Source organism: Castanea sativa, chromosome 1 (assembly GCF_040712315.1).
Source record: "Castanea sativa cultivar Marrone di Chiusa Pesio chromosome 1, ASM4071231v1".
NCBI classification, from domain to species: Eukaryota; Viridiplantae; Streptophyta; class Magnoliopsida; order Fagales; family Fagaceae; genus Castanea; species Castanea sativa.
Window position 1 is genome coordinate 81,351,568 of NC_134013.1, and position 16,397 is coordinate 81,367,964.

General features: G+C 33.2%; 1 protein-coding gene across 2 annotated transcripts; it reads left to right on the forward strand.

The window, feature by feature from the left end:
- The first annotated feature begins 247 nt into the window (after positions 1 to 247).
- On the forward strand, positions 248 to 4,504 carry LOC142615144 (bHLH transcription factor RHL1-like). Of its 2 annotated transcripts, none has more exons than XM_075787844.1 (7): positions 248 to 1,106; positions 1,215 to 1,316; positions 1,401 to 1,556; positions 1,880 to 1,945; positions 2,549 to 2,614; positions 2,834 to 2,902; positions 3,747 to 4,504. In XM_075787844.1, the coding sequence occupies exons 1-7, from the start codon at positions 552 to 554 to the stop codon at positions 4,179 to 4,181; spliced, it is 1,449 nt and encodes a 482-aa protein (XP_075643959.1). In that variant the 5' UTR covers positions 248 to 551; the 3' UTR covers positions 4,182 to 4,504. The 2 variants fall into 2 exon arrangements, with proteins under 2 accessions (XP_075643959.1, XP_075643965.1); XM_075787850.1 differs by having other exon boundaries at positions 320 to 1,106; positions 1,410 to 1,556.
- Positions 4,505 to 16,397: the final 11,893 nt, after the last annotated feature.

Sequence of the window (16,397 nt, forward strand, 5' to 3'; positions counted from 1 at the left end):
CAATTTTCCTAAAAAAAGCCTAACCCAATCATTTTGTTTGATTGGAAATTAAAACGCTTGAAGAGCCAATGAACATATTAGTAGTATTTAGGTTCATCCAAAAAAAAAAATAGTAGTATTTAGTACCCACATATGACCCTTAAACCTTGAGTATGACCAAATTGCCCAGAGTTCCCAAACCACACCTTAAAAAAAACAAACAAAGCATAGCAAACCAAAACCCAAACAAGAAGACATCTGGCCAAAAAAAACCAAAAACAAACAATCCCTAGCTGCTTTTGCTATTTAATATCCCCAGACAACAACATCCCAGGGAAGGGAAAGAAAGAAAGATAGAGAAACAGAAACCCATCCATCCATCAGAGTCTCACGCAACACAACACAACACAACACAACAACTTGGATCAGCTCCCCAAAACATTCATAAACCCAAAATGCCTTCTCTTTGTTTCACTCACTTCTCATTCCCCTAGAGACCTACCCAAAAACATTCACAACTCTCTCTCCTGTCTCTTTCTCTCTCATATTCCAACACAAACAGTTTCTCGGATATGCAACCTTGTAGCAGAGAAATGCAAGGAATGAACTCCCTCTTAAACCCAACTCAAATCTCACTCCAAGACCTCCAAAATCATCATCATCATCATCAACAACAACAACATCAACAGCAGCCACAACAGATCCAAAACTCTCAGATTCAACACCTCCACAACTCACACTTCGACCCAAACAACACCCACGATGACTTCTTGGAGCAAATGTTCTCTGCCATCCCATCGTGCTCTTGGCCTGACCTCAACCCCAAAACCCCATGGGACCTCAAGCCCAGAGACCTCTCCGACGAAACGCCACCGTCTAACCCCGACAACAATGTTCCTTACCAGTTCGACCATGACTCTTCCACCCTCGCTTCCAAGCTCCGCAACCACCAGATTTCCGGCGCTACCAAGTCCTCCGCCGCAGCTGCCGCCGCAGCCCTCATGCTCCAGCAGCAACTCTTCATGTCTCGCGGTGCCGGCGAGTCTGGTCTGATTCAGATGCCGCTTTCTTTGGGTGCCTCCGACGACGTCGTTGATGGGTCCTCGTCTTTCAAGTCTCCCAATACGGTGAGTTTTGACTCTTTTGAGTTTGCGTTTACAGTAACCGTTCGTGCTTTGAGTGGTATTAATGTAAATAGCGGTGAATTATGAGGGTGTTTTTGTTTAATTTACAAGGGAGGTGAGGGTTCGGTTCAAGCTCTGTATAACGGGTTCACTGGATCTTTACACGGGCCGGGTCAGACTCCGAACCAGGCTCAGCATTTTCACCATCCTCAGGTACGTTCTCTTTTTAAAATACAGTAACAATTTAATTAGTTGATTTTTTTAATTTAATTTTTTTTTAAATGGGTTATTTGATAGGGTGGGCAGGTTCAGGGTCAGAACTACGGGGCTCCGAGTGGAGTGATGAACCAAGGTCCAGCAAGTGGGTCAGCCGGAAGTGCACCGGCTCAGCCAAGACAGAGGGTTAGGGCTAGGCGTGGTCAAGCCACTGACCCACACAGCATCGCCGAAAGAGTACGTTTTTTTCTGACTGACTTTTTAGTTGTCCTGAAAATGAAAGCTAATAATTGAGTTTTTTGTTTGATCTCTTTAATACTATTAACCACTACTGTTCAATTGCTTTACTAAAAATAATAAAGAATATCGTTTCTGTTTTTGTTTTTGGTTTTGGTTTTTTTTTTTTTTTTTTTTTCGTACAAATGAAAAGTGTGAAAATACATATCTTCAATTTTTGATTTTTTAAACGTTATTCTGAGCAACAAAACGGAAACGCATAATAGGGTTTTGTTTTGTTATTCTTCTCTGAAACTGTGGGTGGGTTTTTGTGATGGTGGCAGTTACGGAGGGAGAGAATTGCGGAGAGAATGAAAGCCCTGCAGGAACTGGTTCCCAATGCCAACAAGGTAATACTAACAAAACCCATTAAATTATTTTATTTGTTTATTAATTAATAACTAAAGATAAGCATATTAAATATCAAATTTTTTTTAATATATATTGCTTCTCAGTTCCGAATTCTGACTATGGGCTCCGTAACCGGCGGTAACAGTGAACTTCATGGAATATATTTTGAGATTTTATTGGGTCATTTTCGTCATTCAGTTTTAGTTTTAAGTTTTGCATATGATAAAACTTGGCATTTTTTTTTTTATAGTGATGATAAATAAAGCAAGTATTATTCTTGTCATTAACTTTTTTTTATTTATAAAAAACTTGCTAATGAAGTAAGCTTAGCAAAATCTCTTTTTTTTTTTTTCTATATATTTATATATTTTCGATGCATAATTGAAAATGAACCTGGAAAGGTGTGGTTGGTTCCTAACCCTACTTGAGGGCTAGATTAGTATTTGAAGCAAAAATTGACACTTTATAATTTGGAAAAGAATATTTTAGTTCGTTTATATGGTTCTTTTTTTAAAATTCGATATGTGGTCTGATTAAAGTAAATTAATGGAAATAAATAAATAAATAAATAAAAATATTGATCTGGGGTTTTGGAATGACAGACAGACAAGGCTTCAATGCTGGATGAGATCATAGACTACGTGAAATTCCTCCAGCTTCAAGTCAAGGTTTAAAGGATGCCCTTCTCTTCTTTCTCCTTCTTTATATTCTGTACTTGTTGGGTATATTATATTAAAATAATAAGATGATTCCCTGGGTTGACATTGTTTTTTATGATGATGATTAATTTTTTATTAAGTTGTATGTATGGGTTTCTGAAACTAAAAAAATTCCATAGCTTTAATTAAATTTTCTTTCCTTATGTGTGTGTCTCTCCCCGGGTACAGGTTCTGAGCATGAGCAGATTGGGCGGTGCAGCTGCTGTTGCTCCCCTTGTTGCTGATATGTCCTCTGAGGTATTTCAATCAAAATACCACTCTAAAATTCCTATAATTCAACTATGCAATTACATTATCTAATAAATTATATAATTTTATTTAAGAACTTTGAAAAAATCACACCATTTTTCGTGTATATGTTTTTTAATATTTAATGACACACTATAACTCAATACAATCATATAATTGAATTATTCAATTAAAGCTTAAGTTATAGTACGTAAGGAACGGATCTGTATAACTCAATACAATCATATAATTGAATTATTCAATTGAAAGCTTTAGTTATAGTGCGTAATTACAATGATATAGTTGAATTATTCAATTGAATGCTTAAGTTATAGTACGTCAGGGACAGGAACGGAACTGTAAGGAACGAAACTGTTAACTCGATGATGGATGATAATGTCATATAGTTTTTAATTATGTTGGCAAACCTAAAACCTTTTTGATATTTTAAGATTTTTTTTTCCTTTTAAAAAAAAGAAAAGAACATAAGATGCATTCCAAAATAAGAAATGAATGAATGAATAAAATGTGGAAAATGTTGATAAACACACAAAACAGTTATGGTTCCTGTAAAATAGCACCCACCACCACATTACCCACCTAGCTCTCAACCTAATCAATCACTCACACACACCACAAAAAGACAAAACAAAAGTAGCACGCGTGCCCACTTTCTCAGATTCCTCTCTCTCTCTCCCTCTCTCTCTCTCTCTCAACAGATAAGCTTTTCACACTCAAACCTTTTTCCCTAATCTCTTTTCATTTTCCTTTTCCTTTTCCTTTTTCCTTTTTCCTTCTCTAAACTCTAATCAATAATCATACACTTCGGTGTTTTTTTTTTTTGTCTTTGTAGGGTGGCGGTGACTGTATTCAAGCGGGTACCAATAGTGGGGCCCTCGGTCGCAACTCTAACGGCAACCAAACGGCGTCATCTAACGACAGCCTAACGGTGACAGAGCACCAAGTAGCTAAACTCATGGAAGAAGACATGGGCTCAGCCATGCAATACTTACAAGGCAAAGGTCTTTGCCTCATGCCCATCTCTCTTGCCACTGCCATCTCCACCGCCACGTGTCACTCCAGGAACGCCATGATCAACAACCACAACAGCAGCAGCAGCAACAACAACAACAACGTTAACAACAACAGCAACAACCCACTACTCCAATCCAACGGTGAGGGACCATCCTCGCCAAGCATGTCCGTGTTGACCGTGCAGTCAGCCACTATGGGTAACGGTGGAGGTGACGCTTCCGTTAAGGACAACACGTCAGTTTCCAAGCCTTAATAACGGCGTTAACTGACTTTTCAACTGCAACAAAACCCAAAAAAAAAAGATTTTTCAATGGCAGTCTTAAAGTCTACGAAAATAAGGTTTCAGCTATAGAGTGTTCAACGACGCCGTATTTACGTAGACTTTGGCTAAAGCTAACTTCACCAGTATCACCACCTCTTGTTTATCTTTGTTGGTTTAGGTTCATGTTATGTTAATTTTATTTCCCTTTATGTTTTTTTTTTTTTTTCCAATGTAATTTTGGTTTTTTTTTTTAATGTGATACTGATTTGGTTCTTCTATCATGTTCAAAACGTTAAATGGAAGCGTTTTCAATACGAGGTCATGATGTTATTATGAAATCATCATTAGAGAATTTAAATCATCAAAGTAATAATTACGTATTTATATTTTATGGATCATCAGCAGGGGTGTGGTCTTTATCTGAAAAGGAGTGGTGTCTTTGGTTTTAATTTATTTGGTTTTGTTTTTAGTACTACTGCTTTGCTAATAAAGCTGTTTGCTTTGTGTTTAGTTATGGGTTGGTCTATGAATAGAAAGAAAAATTAATTATAAGTGCAAGGGGTGGATTAGAGTTCAAGTCAACGGCGTGTCGCTTTTGGTTCTGTTCGTTTGTGATAAACAAATGGGGTTTTGAAAGCCATCGGCAGAGAGAGAGGTACAAAAGTTGGTTTGTTTGTGAGGTGAGCCTCGCTCTTGGCCACGAATGGCATTCCTTATATTATTATATTGTCTATTTGCCTTCATCTTCATGTTTTTTTAAGGGCAAGGTGGGGTTGGGGCACGTCATTAGCTCATATTTATTGTTTTATCTGTCACTGAGTGTCAGAGAACTCATCAACTACACAAGGATTGACCACAGCATTGTAGGATAAACTGGTTGAAATATATTATAAATTCAGTGGTTACAACAATGTGATCTAATTGATCACATTGTTGTTTATTTGAAGTACTTTTTCCTTCTTCTTCTTCTCTTTTTTTTTTTTTTTTGTTTTTTGTTTTTTGTTTTTTGGTTTTTGATAAATTTGATGGTTACATTGAGAGAGCAGTTGAAAACATCAAATTAAACTACGGCCTTATTGCGATACTTCAAAGCATAGCTCGAAGTTAAATTCAGTAAGTCAATAAGCTTAGATAAACTAGTTCACCTATAAACAAGCCTGAAATGAAGTGGTTTACTAACCAGGTTTGAGATTGGAAATCTCTATTGGGTTGCTGACGAGGAGGTCTAATTGCTTCAACAATGAATGAAGCAGATCAATTGGAGTTGATCAGTATGTTAAAAGAACAATGATGTATGTGCCAAAAAAATTGAGGAAATCTTTGAAACATACTTTGTATCTAGACAATTGCATGGGTAAAGTAGGTAGGGAGGCAGATATACCTCAATCAGAGAAGTTAGAAAAACATTATAAATTGGTGGTGGTATGGTTTACTAAATCCATAAGTCTTTGTTTCGTGTGCTTGATTAAACGGATGGAGATCATTTTTGATGGTCAGTGATGTGGAATATATATATAACTAGACTTATGAACAGTCTTGTTTCACGTGCTTGAACAAATAGATGAAGATCATTTTGATGTTTCACGATGTGGAATATATACCTAGGACTTGTAATGTTCGCAAGTGCCAGAGTCAAGATTTGAATGGAGAATAAGAAAACGTTATAAATGACACATGTATGTGCATGTGTGCGTGCCTTTTGTTAATAGGTGTTATCACGCTTTCGTTAAGAAGAAATCTACTAGTATGGGTGGCAAAATTGGACACGACCCGTGAACCCAACACGACACGATATGAAATTAGCAGGTTATGGGTTGAGGTTTAATGGGTTCGTGTCATATTCGGGTTGACACGATGAACCCGTTTGATAAACGGGTTGGGTTAGAGTTCAACCTATAGAGCCCATTTGACCCGTCTGACCCCGTTTAATTAAATGAAATTTTACCAATATACCATTCAAACTATAAGTATATAAACTTATTAGTTGTTGTAGTTTATTTTCTTTGATGTACTGTGATTGATTATTTATGATATTGAGATATGATTTAGTTTTGAATGATTATTTGTAATATAATTACTCATTAGTTCTGAATTTTATATTTAAAATATTTATTTGTTTGTTTTTCCATAAATGTTTTTCTTCATTTTGATAAAATTAGATAAACAGGTCGACACGACTGATCCGTTTAATAAATGGATCGTGTTAGGGTTGAGGAATCTTGACCCATTTAATAAACATGTCGGGTTAGTGTTGACATATATAGTCGGATATGTATGAGTTGACACGACACAAACCCAACATGTGAACACGAATTGCCACCCCTATCTACTAGTGTCACTGTATTAAGAAGTAATAAAAACAAATATTTCTTTAAGCTGATTGACTATGATAATTACTTCATCCTTAATTAATCACTACCTTAAGACTCGTTAACCGAACCCCATGGCCATATATATAATATATGGCACTAATTTAAAAATAAAAAATCCTTCATTTGAATACTAAATGGTATTTTAGTACAAGCATGGGCAAAGATACATATATTATCATTAAGTTGACAAGGTTCTTTTTTTTTTCCTTGATGTCATTTTTTATGGTAACATTTTCTCTTATATTAGCTAAAGTTTTGAATCATTTGTGGTTTCAAAGATTTCATTGGTTCTATTAATTTTTTAGTAAACAAATTGGTAATTTATAATGCAAATAAATTTTTTAAGTATTTCACTAAGGAGATGATAATAGATGAACTTTATTCTATGAAATATCATTATTGAGTGTACCTTTGATTGGAGATACTAAATTTTTATTTAATTTGTTTACATGTTTAATATCAAACTAAAAATATTTGTATACTCACTACAATTTAAAATACCATAAGTGATCTTTGAACTTATTTAGTGTGTGTGTGTGTGTGTATATATATATAATGATAAAAGTATTGCAACCAATAATTCAAATTTTAATCTAAATATAATGATCTTTAACTACTTAAGAGAAAATTATTAAAATAAACCAATTTAGAAGCATTAAATATCTATAAATATATTTATATGTGCTTTCATTTATTTTTTAAAAAAAATTCACAATGCTCAATTTTTTTTCTTATAAATTCCGTTAACTTTGATCTCTAATCATACAAAATATGTGTATGAGAGGGCTAAAAATGGTGTTGTGCGATTGCCAAAATAATTTCTAAGAAAGAAATGAAAGGAAAAAAGAACCGGACAATAATAATAACATTTGTAACAATTAAGAGTTCACAAATTGATCACAAATGTGAGTTGAATCCTATATATATAAAAATGTAGTAGAACAATTTGTTGGGTTTAGTTAAAAGAGAGAAGTAATTTTTAAATCCTACTACTTAAGTACTTATAAAAGTGATGTTAATAATTCTAAGAGGGTTTTTTTTATATAATTTTTTATAATAATTAATATAAGAGTTATGAGTTTTGTAACGCAACTAGCACTTCTTAGTAGTTCCATTAAAAATATTTAGGATTCAAATCAATCATTTCCTAAGGAGTTGACTTAATAGTTCTTAAGGTCTCATGATATTCATGAGATCCTAAGTTCGAAATCCATTGTCAGCACCTTAGAATCACTTCTAGAAAATTCCTCCCTACAATAAGGTGACTGAATGTACCTAAATAAATAGTAAGATACTCGAATTCTAAGGGGTGTAGGTGCAATTTCCTCTTTGTCTTTGCCCTTGTGGATCAAATAAAATTGTGATGATGAGCATAAGAACTCTTTCATTCTCTTTTTTCTTTTTCTTTTTAAAAAAAGAAAGGAGTTTTGATGAGCATGTTTTCAAGTTTATCACTTGAGGCATGTATAGCAAAAACCTAATTTCATTACGTGGAAGATAATACCATTAAGAAAGTAACACCATTTAATGATTACGAAAACAAAAAAACTAGAAAGTTAATAATACCATTAAAGGATAAAAAAAGATTCAAAACGGGGGGTACGGGGAGTTTGGTGAGTGGAACTAATCTTATTGTAGCCCACTATCATCGATCTTTGAATTATTCATTAAAAGAAAAAAAGAAGGGAAAACTGATTGCAGAGCTCATCGAGTATCCGTATTCATCACAATGTAAGGTCTCATTGGCCTTTATATCAGCTCAATCATGTCAACTGTAATTTGATTTCGGAGAGTACTGTACTTTTTCTTCTGTGTTTCCTCTCTTTTTTCTTTTTTCTTTTTTTGGGGTTCAAATTAGTACAACATAAATGTTTCGACCTCTGATTTGCTAGTTATATATATGGAGGTCTACATCAATTATTCTTTGATTCCAAACACCACCAGTTTGACCCCCCCACTTGTTGGTGCATGTTTCTGAAAATTATCAACTGGGATTGTAATAAATTCTATCTTACATAAACCTATTACTGACCGGGAGAAATGAAAAAAAATGTCCCGCACCCCCTCCCCTCCAAATCAGCAAATAGCAATTCTGGAAATGTGCAGAAAGACAAGAGTTGCGTGTGGGGAAGTATATGTAGTTTGAGTGAGGTAGTGTGCTTTGTTGTCGGACGCATGCAAGGGGAGAGAGTGCATCTGATCTTCCTTATCTTGGAGTCAAACCAGACTACCAGAGCAGACAAAATTTACAAAGACAGAAACAAAATTATGGTTATTTATATATATTTATTATTTATCCCTCTGTGGTTTAACTGAACTATTTTTTAAAGTTATAATTTATTTAAATAATGTAACATCATTTAATATTTTTCAGCCAAATAGAGAAAATTTGCATTATTGCCTCGCGAAATAGCAATAGAACTTTTTCAACCATTTGTAATTCGTGGTCTAATTGGACAACATCGTGCTTCGAACATGGGAGTTGCTAAGAGTAAAATTCGGGAAAAAGAGTCAATTGTATGGGAAATACTTCAGGAAGTTATGCAGGGGCACCCCATATTGCTGAATAGAGCACCTACTCTGCATAGATTAGGCATACAGGCATTCCACCCCATTTTAGTGGAAGGGCGCGCTATTTGTTTACATCCATTAGTTTGTAAGGGATTCAATGCAGATTTTGATGGGGATCAAATAGTTGACATTTCGTGGTCTTTCAAGATATTAAAATTTCAAATTCTCCAACTACAACTTAACGTGTTCTAAAAAAAAAAAAAAAAAAAAAAAATCACAATAGCAAGCCCCATTATTATCTGAATACATTAAATTTATGAATTTGTTAAATATTAGCATTGATACACCATGTTGAATATGTTAGTATGGATGCGAAAACGGAATGACAAAGTATAGAACACAATAACACATAAGGGTTGCATGGTTTAACCTAATGGCCTACATCCACGGAGGAAACCCTAAAATGTTACATCAATAATATATTAGAGTGCAGTACAAATCATGTGTTACATGAACCATAACATGTGTATATATAGTAGACTAAACCCTAGACTAATAGATTTCTAGTTCAAGTAGGAGACTTGACTTGCATACAAAGTAGAATTAGGTTTGAATTTATGCTAATGGGCTAATATATTTCTAACACCCTCTCTCAAACTCAAGATATAAGCTTGATGAAACCTTGAGATTTGATAAGGTTGAAAAGATCCCTTGAATGAAGACTCCTGAACAATGTTGTCTTCGTTGTCGCAACTTACAGAAGACTTGGAAGGGCGTCTGATGGGACAAGCACTCGAGTAGTGGCTTACATGATCAACAAATAAAAGGCCAAGATCAGCCAAATGAGGCTATATAATGTAAGGGATCCTCCCAGGATAAAGGGGGGGTTCATTTGAGAATCTGTAGAAAAAAAACATTGTATCACAAAGAACTGAAATTGTAATCAAGTCTAAGAAGAATATACTCAAGAACTACCCTCCTCAGACTTTGCCGAGGAAGGATTTCTTCGCATAAAACCCATTTTTCTTTGTTTTATTTCAATCTTTAATCCATTGTGAGCGTTGTCCAACTCATTGAAACCTAGTTTTTAGCCCACTTTTTAAAATTTCTTTGTATTGGGCTCTTATGGGCCTTTATCCTGTTACCTTGTTGTTGTTGTTATTGTAGGGACACTAAAAATTATTCCCGAGGAACACAACTTAGAAACCTTTTACAATCACCCCTTAATATAAATACTGAAAAAATAGTAGGGAGATGCACTCTACAATGGGAAACTCAAACAGTAGGTTTCCTTGACCATTATTATACTGCAAATACTATTACAATCTAAGCTTTATCAACCTCGGGAAGTTCTAACTTATATTCCCGTGATGTTACACATGTTGTTTCTCTTTCTCTCTTTCTAAGATGGGTTCTTCCTTCTCTTTTTTCTAGACCCCCTTTCTTTTGGCCTTTTCCCTCCTTTATGGCTTCAACCTCCTTCTTACCCTTACAGCTATCCCGCTTCTCCTTAGGGTTGCAGGGATATTTTCTTTTTACTTTATCGGTTTCCTTACCTTCTTATCTGGTAACTTTGATGGTCTAGGGGTGACGTATACTGTTCAGGTTGTCTTATGTGTCATTAATGCGACATAGGTTAGGTAAGACCCCCTCATTAATGTGGAGGCAAAGATCTTCCTCCTTGTTGCACCTTCCAGGAGTTTCCCGTGGTCACTACTATTTTCCAGAAGTCACGTGTTGACAACCCGCGCTCCATGTCTTAGGGTAGCCACTAATTTTCCTTTTCCACTGGAATGGACTTCCCGTGGTAATTAACCTCGTCCTCTATCCCTAAGACGAACCGGCTTTAAGCCCATTGTGTGAAGGCCGGGTCCAATTACTTTGCCGCGGTCCAACAACTTCTTGGGCTTTAGATTTGTGGAGGGACTGTTCCTCTTCCCACAATTATCATTATCATTATCATTATTATTATTATTATTATTATTATTATTATTATTGCATTTTGAGGATAGGGACATTGTATTTTCATTTTTTTTTTTCTAAAAGAGAGGATGATTGTGGTTTCTGTTATTGACAGTTAGAGATCTTTATTGCACTTATCATTTATGAAAAATAATGTTTTCCTTGAGTTTTTTATTATCATCGTATTTAAATATATTGACTTAAATAGGTTTAGGCATGTAAAGTGACATTTATAATTTAAATTATTTCAAATTAATTAAACTTTTATATGTCAATCAGTATTAAAACTATATTAGACTCTAACATTGTAACTCTAAATTATTTAACAAAAAAATTATTGATCTAAAATGTTTGAAGAATATTAATTATGATCAATTTTATTTAGAAGATAATTCACAATTTATTAACTTACTTGGTGAAAAAATGTTTTGAGTTATGTGAGGTCTAAGTTGAAGTTTTTTTTTGGTTATATATATGAGAAAATAACATCTATTAAATCACTTTACAAAATAATTTATACATATTGTAAGTGCACAATTGCACCTGGACCCAAAGACAATCACGGGCTCAGGCCCAATGAGCCTTAAACTATAAAATTTGTAGAGTGTGGGCTTGAAACCTAGGTTAGAAGTACTGGGAACTTGATAACAGGCTTTTATAAACAAACACAAGTAAATAACGAACGATAATGACAAATGGATCTCCTCGGACTCGAGCCGAGGACTACTTCTTTATTATTTATCTTTCTTCCTTCAAGATTACAATTTCTTAATTTTCTTTTTTTTTTGTTTCCCCCTCCCCTTTTTCTTTGGCCTTTACCCCCCTTTTATACTTCTTTCCCTGATACTTTTTGAACAGTGACTAGAAGTTTCCACCTCACTGTTCAGGGGTCACCTCCCCATTAATGCGGCCAGGGAGGTAGGTGCAGAGCCTTTAATGCGGAGGTGGCAGCCTTTACTGCGGAGGTGGCAGCCTTTACTCTTGATATTTTCTTTAATACTGGTGCATCTAGAAGATTCAGGATGTCCCCTTTTAACCACTAGTCTTTCCAGAGTTGTGCCTTGACCTTTATAATGAAATCTTGAGTTCTCTTAGATCTGTCCGAGGTGAAACTCTCCCTCGGCTGTATTCTCGGACCCTCGGCGTATGGGCCAACTCATAGAGTTTAATCCTGGAGCAGGTCGGCCCTCCATGTTACAGCCCAAAGGCTCATATGCCCACTTGGGCCCTTTTACTCCCCACACATATATTACTGAACATATTTTTTAATGGTTTAAAATTTCTTGCTATACTTAACTTGGTTTCCTTGAAATTATTTTGACTTCATTGTTATAATGGTGCTCAATTTCAATTTTGATCCCTTAAAGTTTCAAGTTTGATTGTGAGGTCTCATCAAATTGTGACTAATGTAAAATGTATTTTTGAATTGATTTTAATGGAACAATCTCTTGACACTAAAAGTTTCATAAACTTTTTCACACTATTCATATGTTTTTAAAAAATGTGAAAAACTCAATGATCTATTTATTTTTTGATAAGATTTTTATAATTTTATTTATTATAATTAATAGTACTAGAATTTAATCGTTTTGAATATTAAGGAGTTTGAATTTAGTAAGGATGGGGTGTGAAACCCATATTTTATACCATCTAATAAGTGATTGCCACATTAATATTTTACTTAAAATTCAATACATCTTACTACACTTAATAACATCTCAATAAATTCTCAATTTAGTTTAATTTATATATGGGTATTAAAATTAATTAGATACGATTATGCTTGTTTTTAAATATGTAATAAAATATCACTGCACACCCTTAGTGCGATGGTCACTCCATAGGTATAAGTGCTTGTGGAGTGTGGGGGCAAGGACCGGAGTTCAAGTCTCTAAGAAAAAATTTCACACACATATACACTTAGATTAGGTTAGAGTAAAAATCTTACGACATATGGTTTATACCATGTTTTTGCAAAATTTTGTTGCATGAACGGTCAAATCGTGTGCTGGGCACGGTCCCAGAGCCTGCAGGGTTAACAATTTTAGCGTGTGGATCCCACTTCATACTTTTGTACTGCTCGTGCTGTGCTGCACGCTTTACCTCTATCTTGGCCAAACCTTAAGCCTACACGTACGCTTGATGATGACGTCACTATTACGTGAAATCCACCTGTAAATCTATATAATAACATTTTTCTTTTTTCTTTTCTCCTCCAAAATTCCTATTATAGTAGGCAGTTGTGAACGTTCTGGAAAATCTTTTTCTATTGGATTATTAAATGGGTCCGGTTTCTCTAAAAGAAAAAAAAAATCTAGTTATTGTATATTTTTAGGATATATATTAATCATCAATTTGAAAAAAGTTTTATGAAAAATTAAAAAAAATTAAAAAAAACTAATAACTTTTTCATAATTTTTTTTTAAAAAATAATTTATTAACATATGCCTTAAAACCATATAGAATAAAACCCTTATTAACAAAAAAAAAAGTTATATTTTTATAAATTTACGTTGTATTATCAATGGAAATTACATTATAAACACATAATATTATACACATTCTTTGTGTTTATAATATAAGTTTATGTTACTAGTACAATATAAACTAAGAATTTTTCTAATTTAAATAAGTTAAACAGCAAATAAACTATCAGTCTCTCAAACTGTTTTTCTTGTATATAGACCGGCCTTTAACAATTCATAAGGTAAAATTGATTTTTTTTTCTCTGTTTTTTGTTTTTGAAGTCAATGCTTGGGTAAGAGATCTTCAACAAGGTATTAGGTGTATTTGACATGTCAGAAAATTTGGTTTGCTAGTAACACTGTGATCTGTTTTACGGGTTTTTAGTTTGATAAAAAAAAAAATTGTTTAGGAAATGAGTTCGAAAGTGGACCAGATAGCAAACATATGCCTGTAAAAAATTAATTTCAAATGCACATTCCTAGAAAAGTGAGTTTAGAAATTTTGGTATTTTTAGAGCCATCGGATGGGAACTAATTTATTTTTTTACAGGTTAGTGAAATCTTTATTCCCAAAACCCTACTTTGGGTTGTCATTTATTTGGTATGCTTAACAAGGAATAGGAATCAGCAGCGGCTCCAGAAATTTTGTTCACAGGTTCATTAAAAAATTTTAATAAAAAGAAAATTTAAATATATCGAGTTATCAACAAAAAATATAATAATAATACATGAAGTTTTACAATTTTATTCTACAAATTTTCAAATTTTGAATGTTACATGATAGTTCATTATGAGTATCTATTGCCAATATGGGTAGCTATGAGCTTATGACCATTTTATTTTATTAAGTTTGTCTAACATTTTTATCTTTATAAAGTTGTTATTATCTATCTGACTTTGTTTTATAAAAAGATTTTAGACTAAATGACTAATCTCAACTCATTGACTCTATATTAATTATTGACGCACACACTCACACTCATTTATACATAAAATTATATATTTTGTGTCTACTTAACTAATCAAATGTTTGAACAATCACTAATTATACAATATTTTTTCTTGAATTTTACTAACTTTATAACCAAAAGTTATTATAGCATGATAACAATATACACGCATGTCAAAAAACCCTATTTATTTCCTAATTATTAAATTATATAAAGTTATATTATATACACAATCATCCACACACATCATAATTTATACAAATAACATTATAACAAAATGTAATATACACAATCAATATTAAACACACTCACACAAATATAATATAAACTTATAAAAAGAATTACACTTCCAATTCACAAACACTCACTCTTTAATTTTAAAGTCGAAAATACTTGTAATAAGGGTATGCAAAATTTAAGTCAGGGTGTGCAAAATTTTATTTTTAAGAATAAATTAAAGTATTAACCTAAGAAAAAAAATATTATATATATAATTTTAATTTTTTTTGAAGTCAGGGTTCATTTGAACCCTGAATAGGCTATAACGCCGGCCCTGATAGGAATTTCCCGCGCGGGTGGGGTGGGGGGGGAGTAGTTCAATGGTTTAGCTTATGTAGGAGGTGTGTGATTGTTAGCTACATCATAAAAGTTACGGATGGAATAATCATTATAATCTATAGGTTAGATAAGTCCTGGAACTTATCTTGACGTGAGATTGGGATAAGTTTTTTTGGTATAAATAAAAGGAAATTTAGTTACCATGCAAACACTAATGTTTTCCAATCTGGCTCCACTTGCATAAGGTTTAGAAATTTTATATCCAAAAAGTCAATGTTGTCATGGTGATCACTCTTATTGTTGCAGGACGTCATAAGTGCATTCACGTAAACTCATACAATTTTTTTTATTATTATCTATTTTAACATTAAAAAAAAAAACTTATTTCTCTCTTTCTCTCTCTATGTGAATGAAGAAAGTTTTAAAAATAAATTTGTATGTGAACAGTAATCGTATAAATAAAATGTAAATTTACACAATTTTAGCTTAATTGATATAGGTGATTTTTGAGGTTAAATTTGCAAAGTTTACCCCTTATACTATTTATACATTTACTAATTTGAGTGCTCTTAGTAAATGTTCCTTTAGTCCTAGTAAAATTGAACCAAAGAAAAAAAGGAAATTTCAAATTCATAAATTAATAAAAAATTTTATTATGAAATTAATCATTAAACTATTATTCTAATAAAAAGAACCCATCAACTATTATCAGTAACAAGTTTCCTAAGATATTCTCAAAAAAAAAAAAAAAAAGTTTCCTAAGAGGTGCACTTCCAGCTTCCACACACCATCACGGATAGCAAAATGTTAAAACTAGTACCAAACTCAAACTTCCAATTTATATCTCAATTTAATTTTTTTTTTCTTGTTCCTTAAACTTTTTTCAGCTATATATGTATGACTTTTTTGTCATAATTGTTATCGAGTTAACTAACAATGGATATGAAGCATAAATTGATAAATAATAGGGTTATGGGCAAACCCCAATTAAGTGCATCACAAAAGGTATTGTATATCTAGCATGAAAATGAAAGCAAACAAGGCAAGAAGAGCAAACTCCCAAAACAATGAGGTCGCTATCCAGACTACATAGTGACAAAGTTGTGAGCAATACTTTTAGCAATAAACAAAAAGAAAGTAAGAATAATAAATAAACGAAACAGTTCAGAGTTGAGATCTGAAAATTTGGATTTCAGCAAGAGAATATTAAATATATAAGAAACCACAAACAAACAACACGTCTAAGAAAAGAACCTAATAACCCCAAACACAGAGAACATCAATCATGGGAAAAATTGTTTAAGAGAAGAAATAAAATAATCAAAATAAAAAGAGAGTTTGCCTCAAATTCAAAGGAAAAGAAATTTAAGAAAGAAGTAGATGGGAGAC

Coding starts and splice junctions, on each gene's coding strand:
- LOC142615144 (XM_075787844.1), top strand. CDS start 552: ATGCAACCTTGTAGCAGAGAAATGCAAGGAATGAACTCCCTCTTAAAC. Junction 1,317..1,400: donor AGCATTTTCACCATCCTCAG/GTACGTTCTCTT, acceptor GTTATTTGATAG/GGTGGGCAGGTTCAGGGTCA. Junction 1,557..1,879: donor CACACAGCATCGCCGAAAGA/GTACGTTTTTTT, acceptor TGATGGTGGCAG/TTACGGAGGGAGAGAATTGC.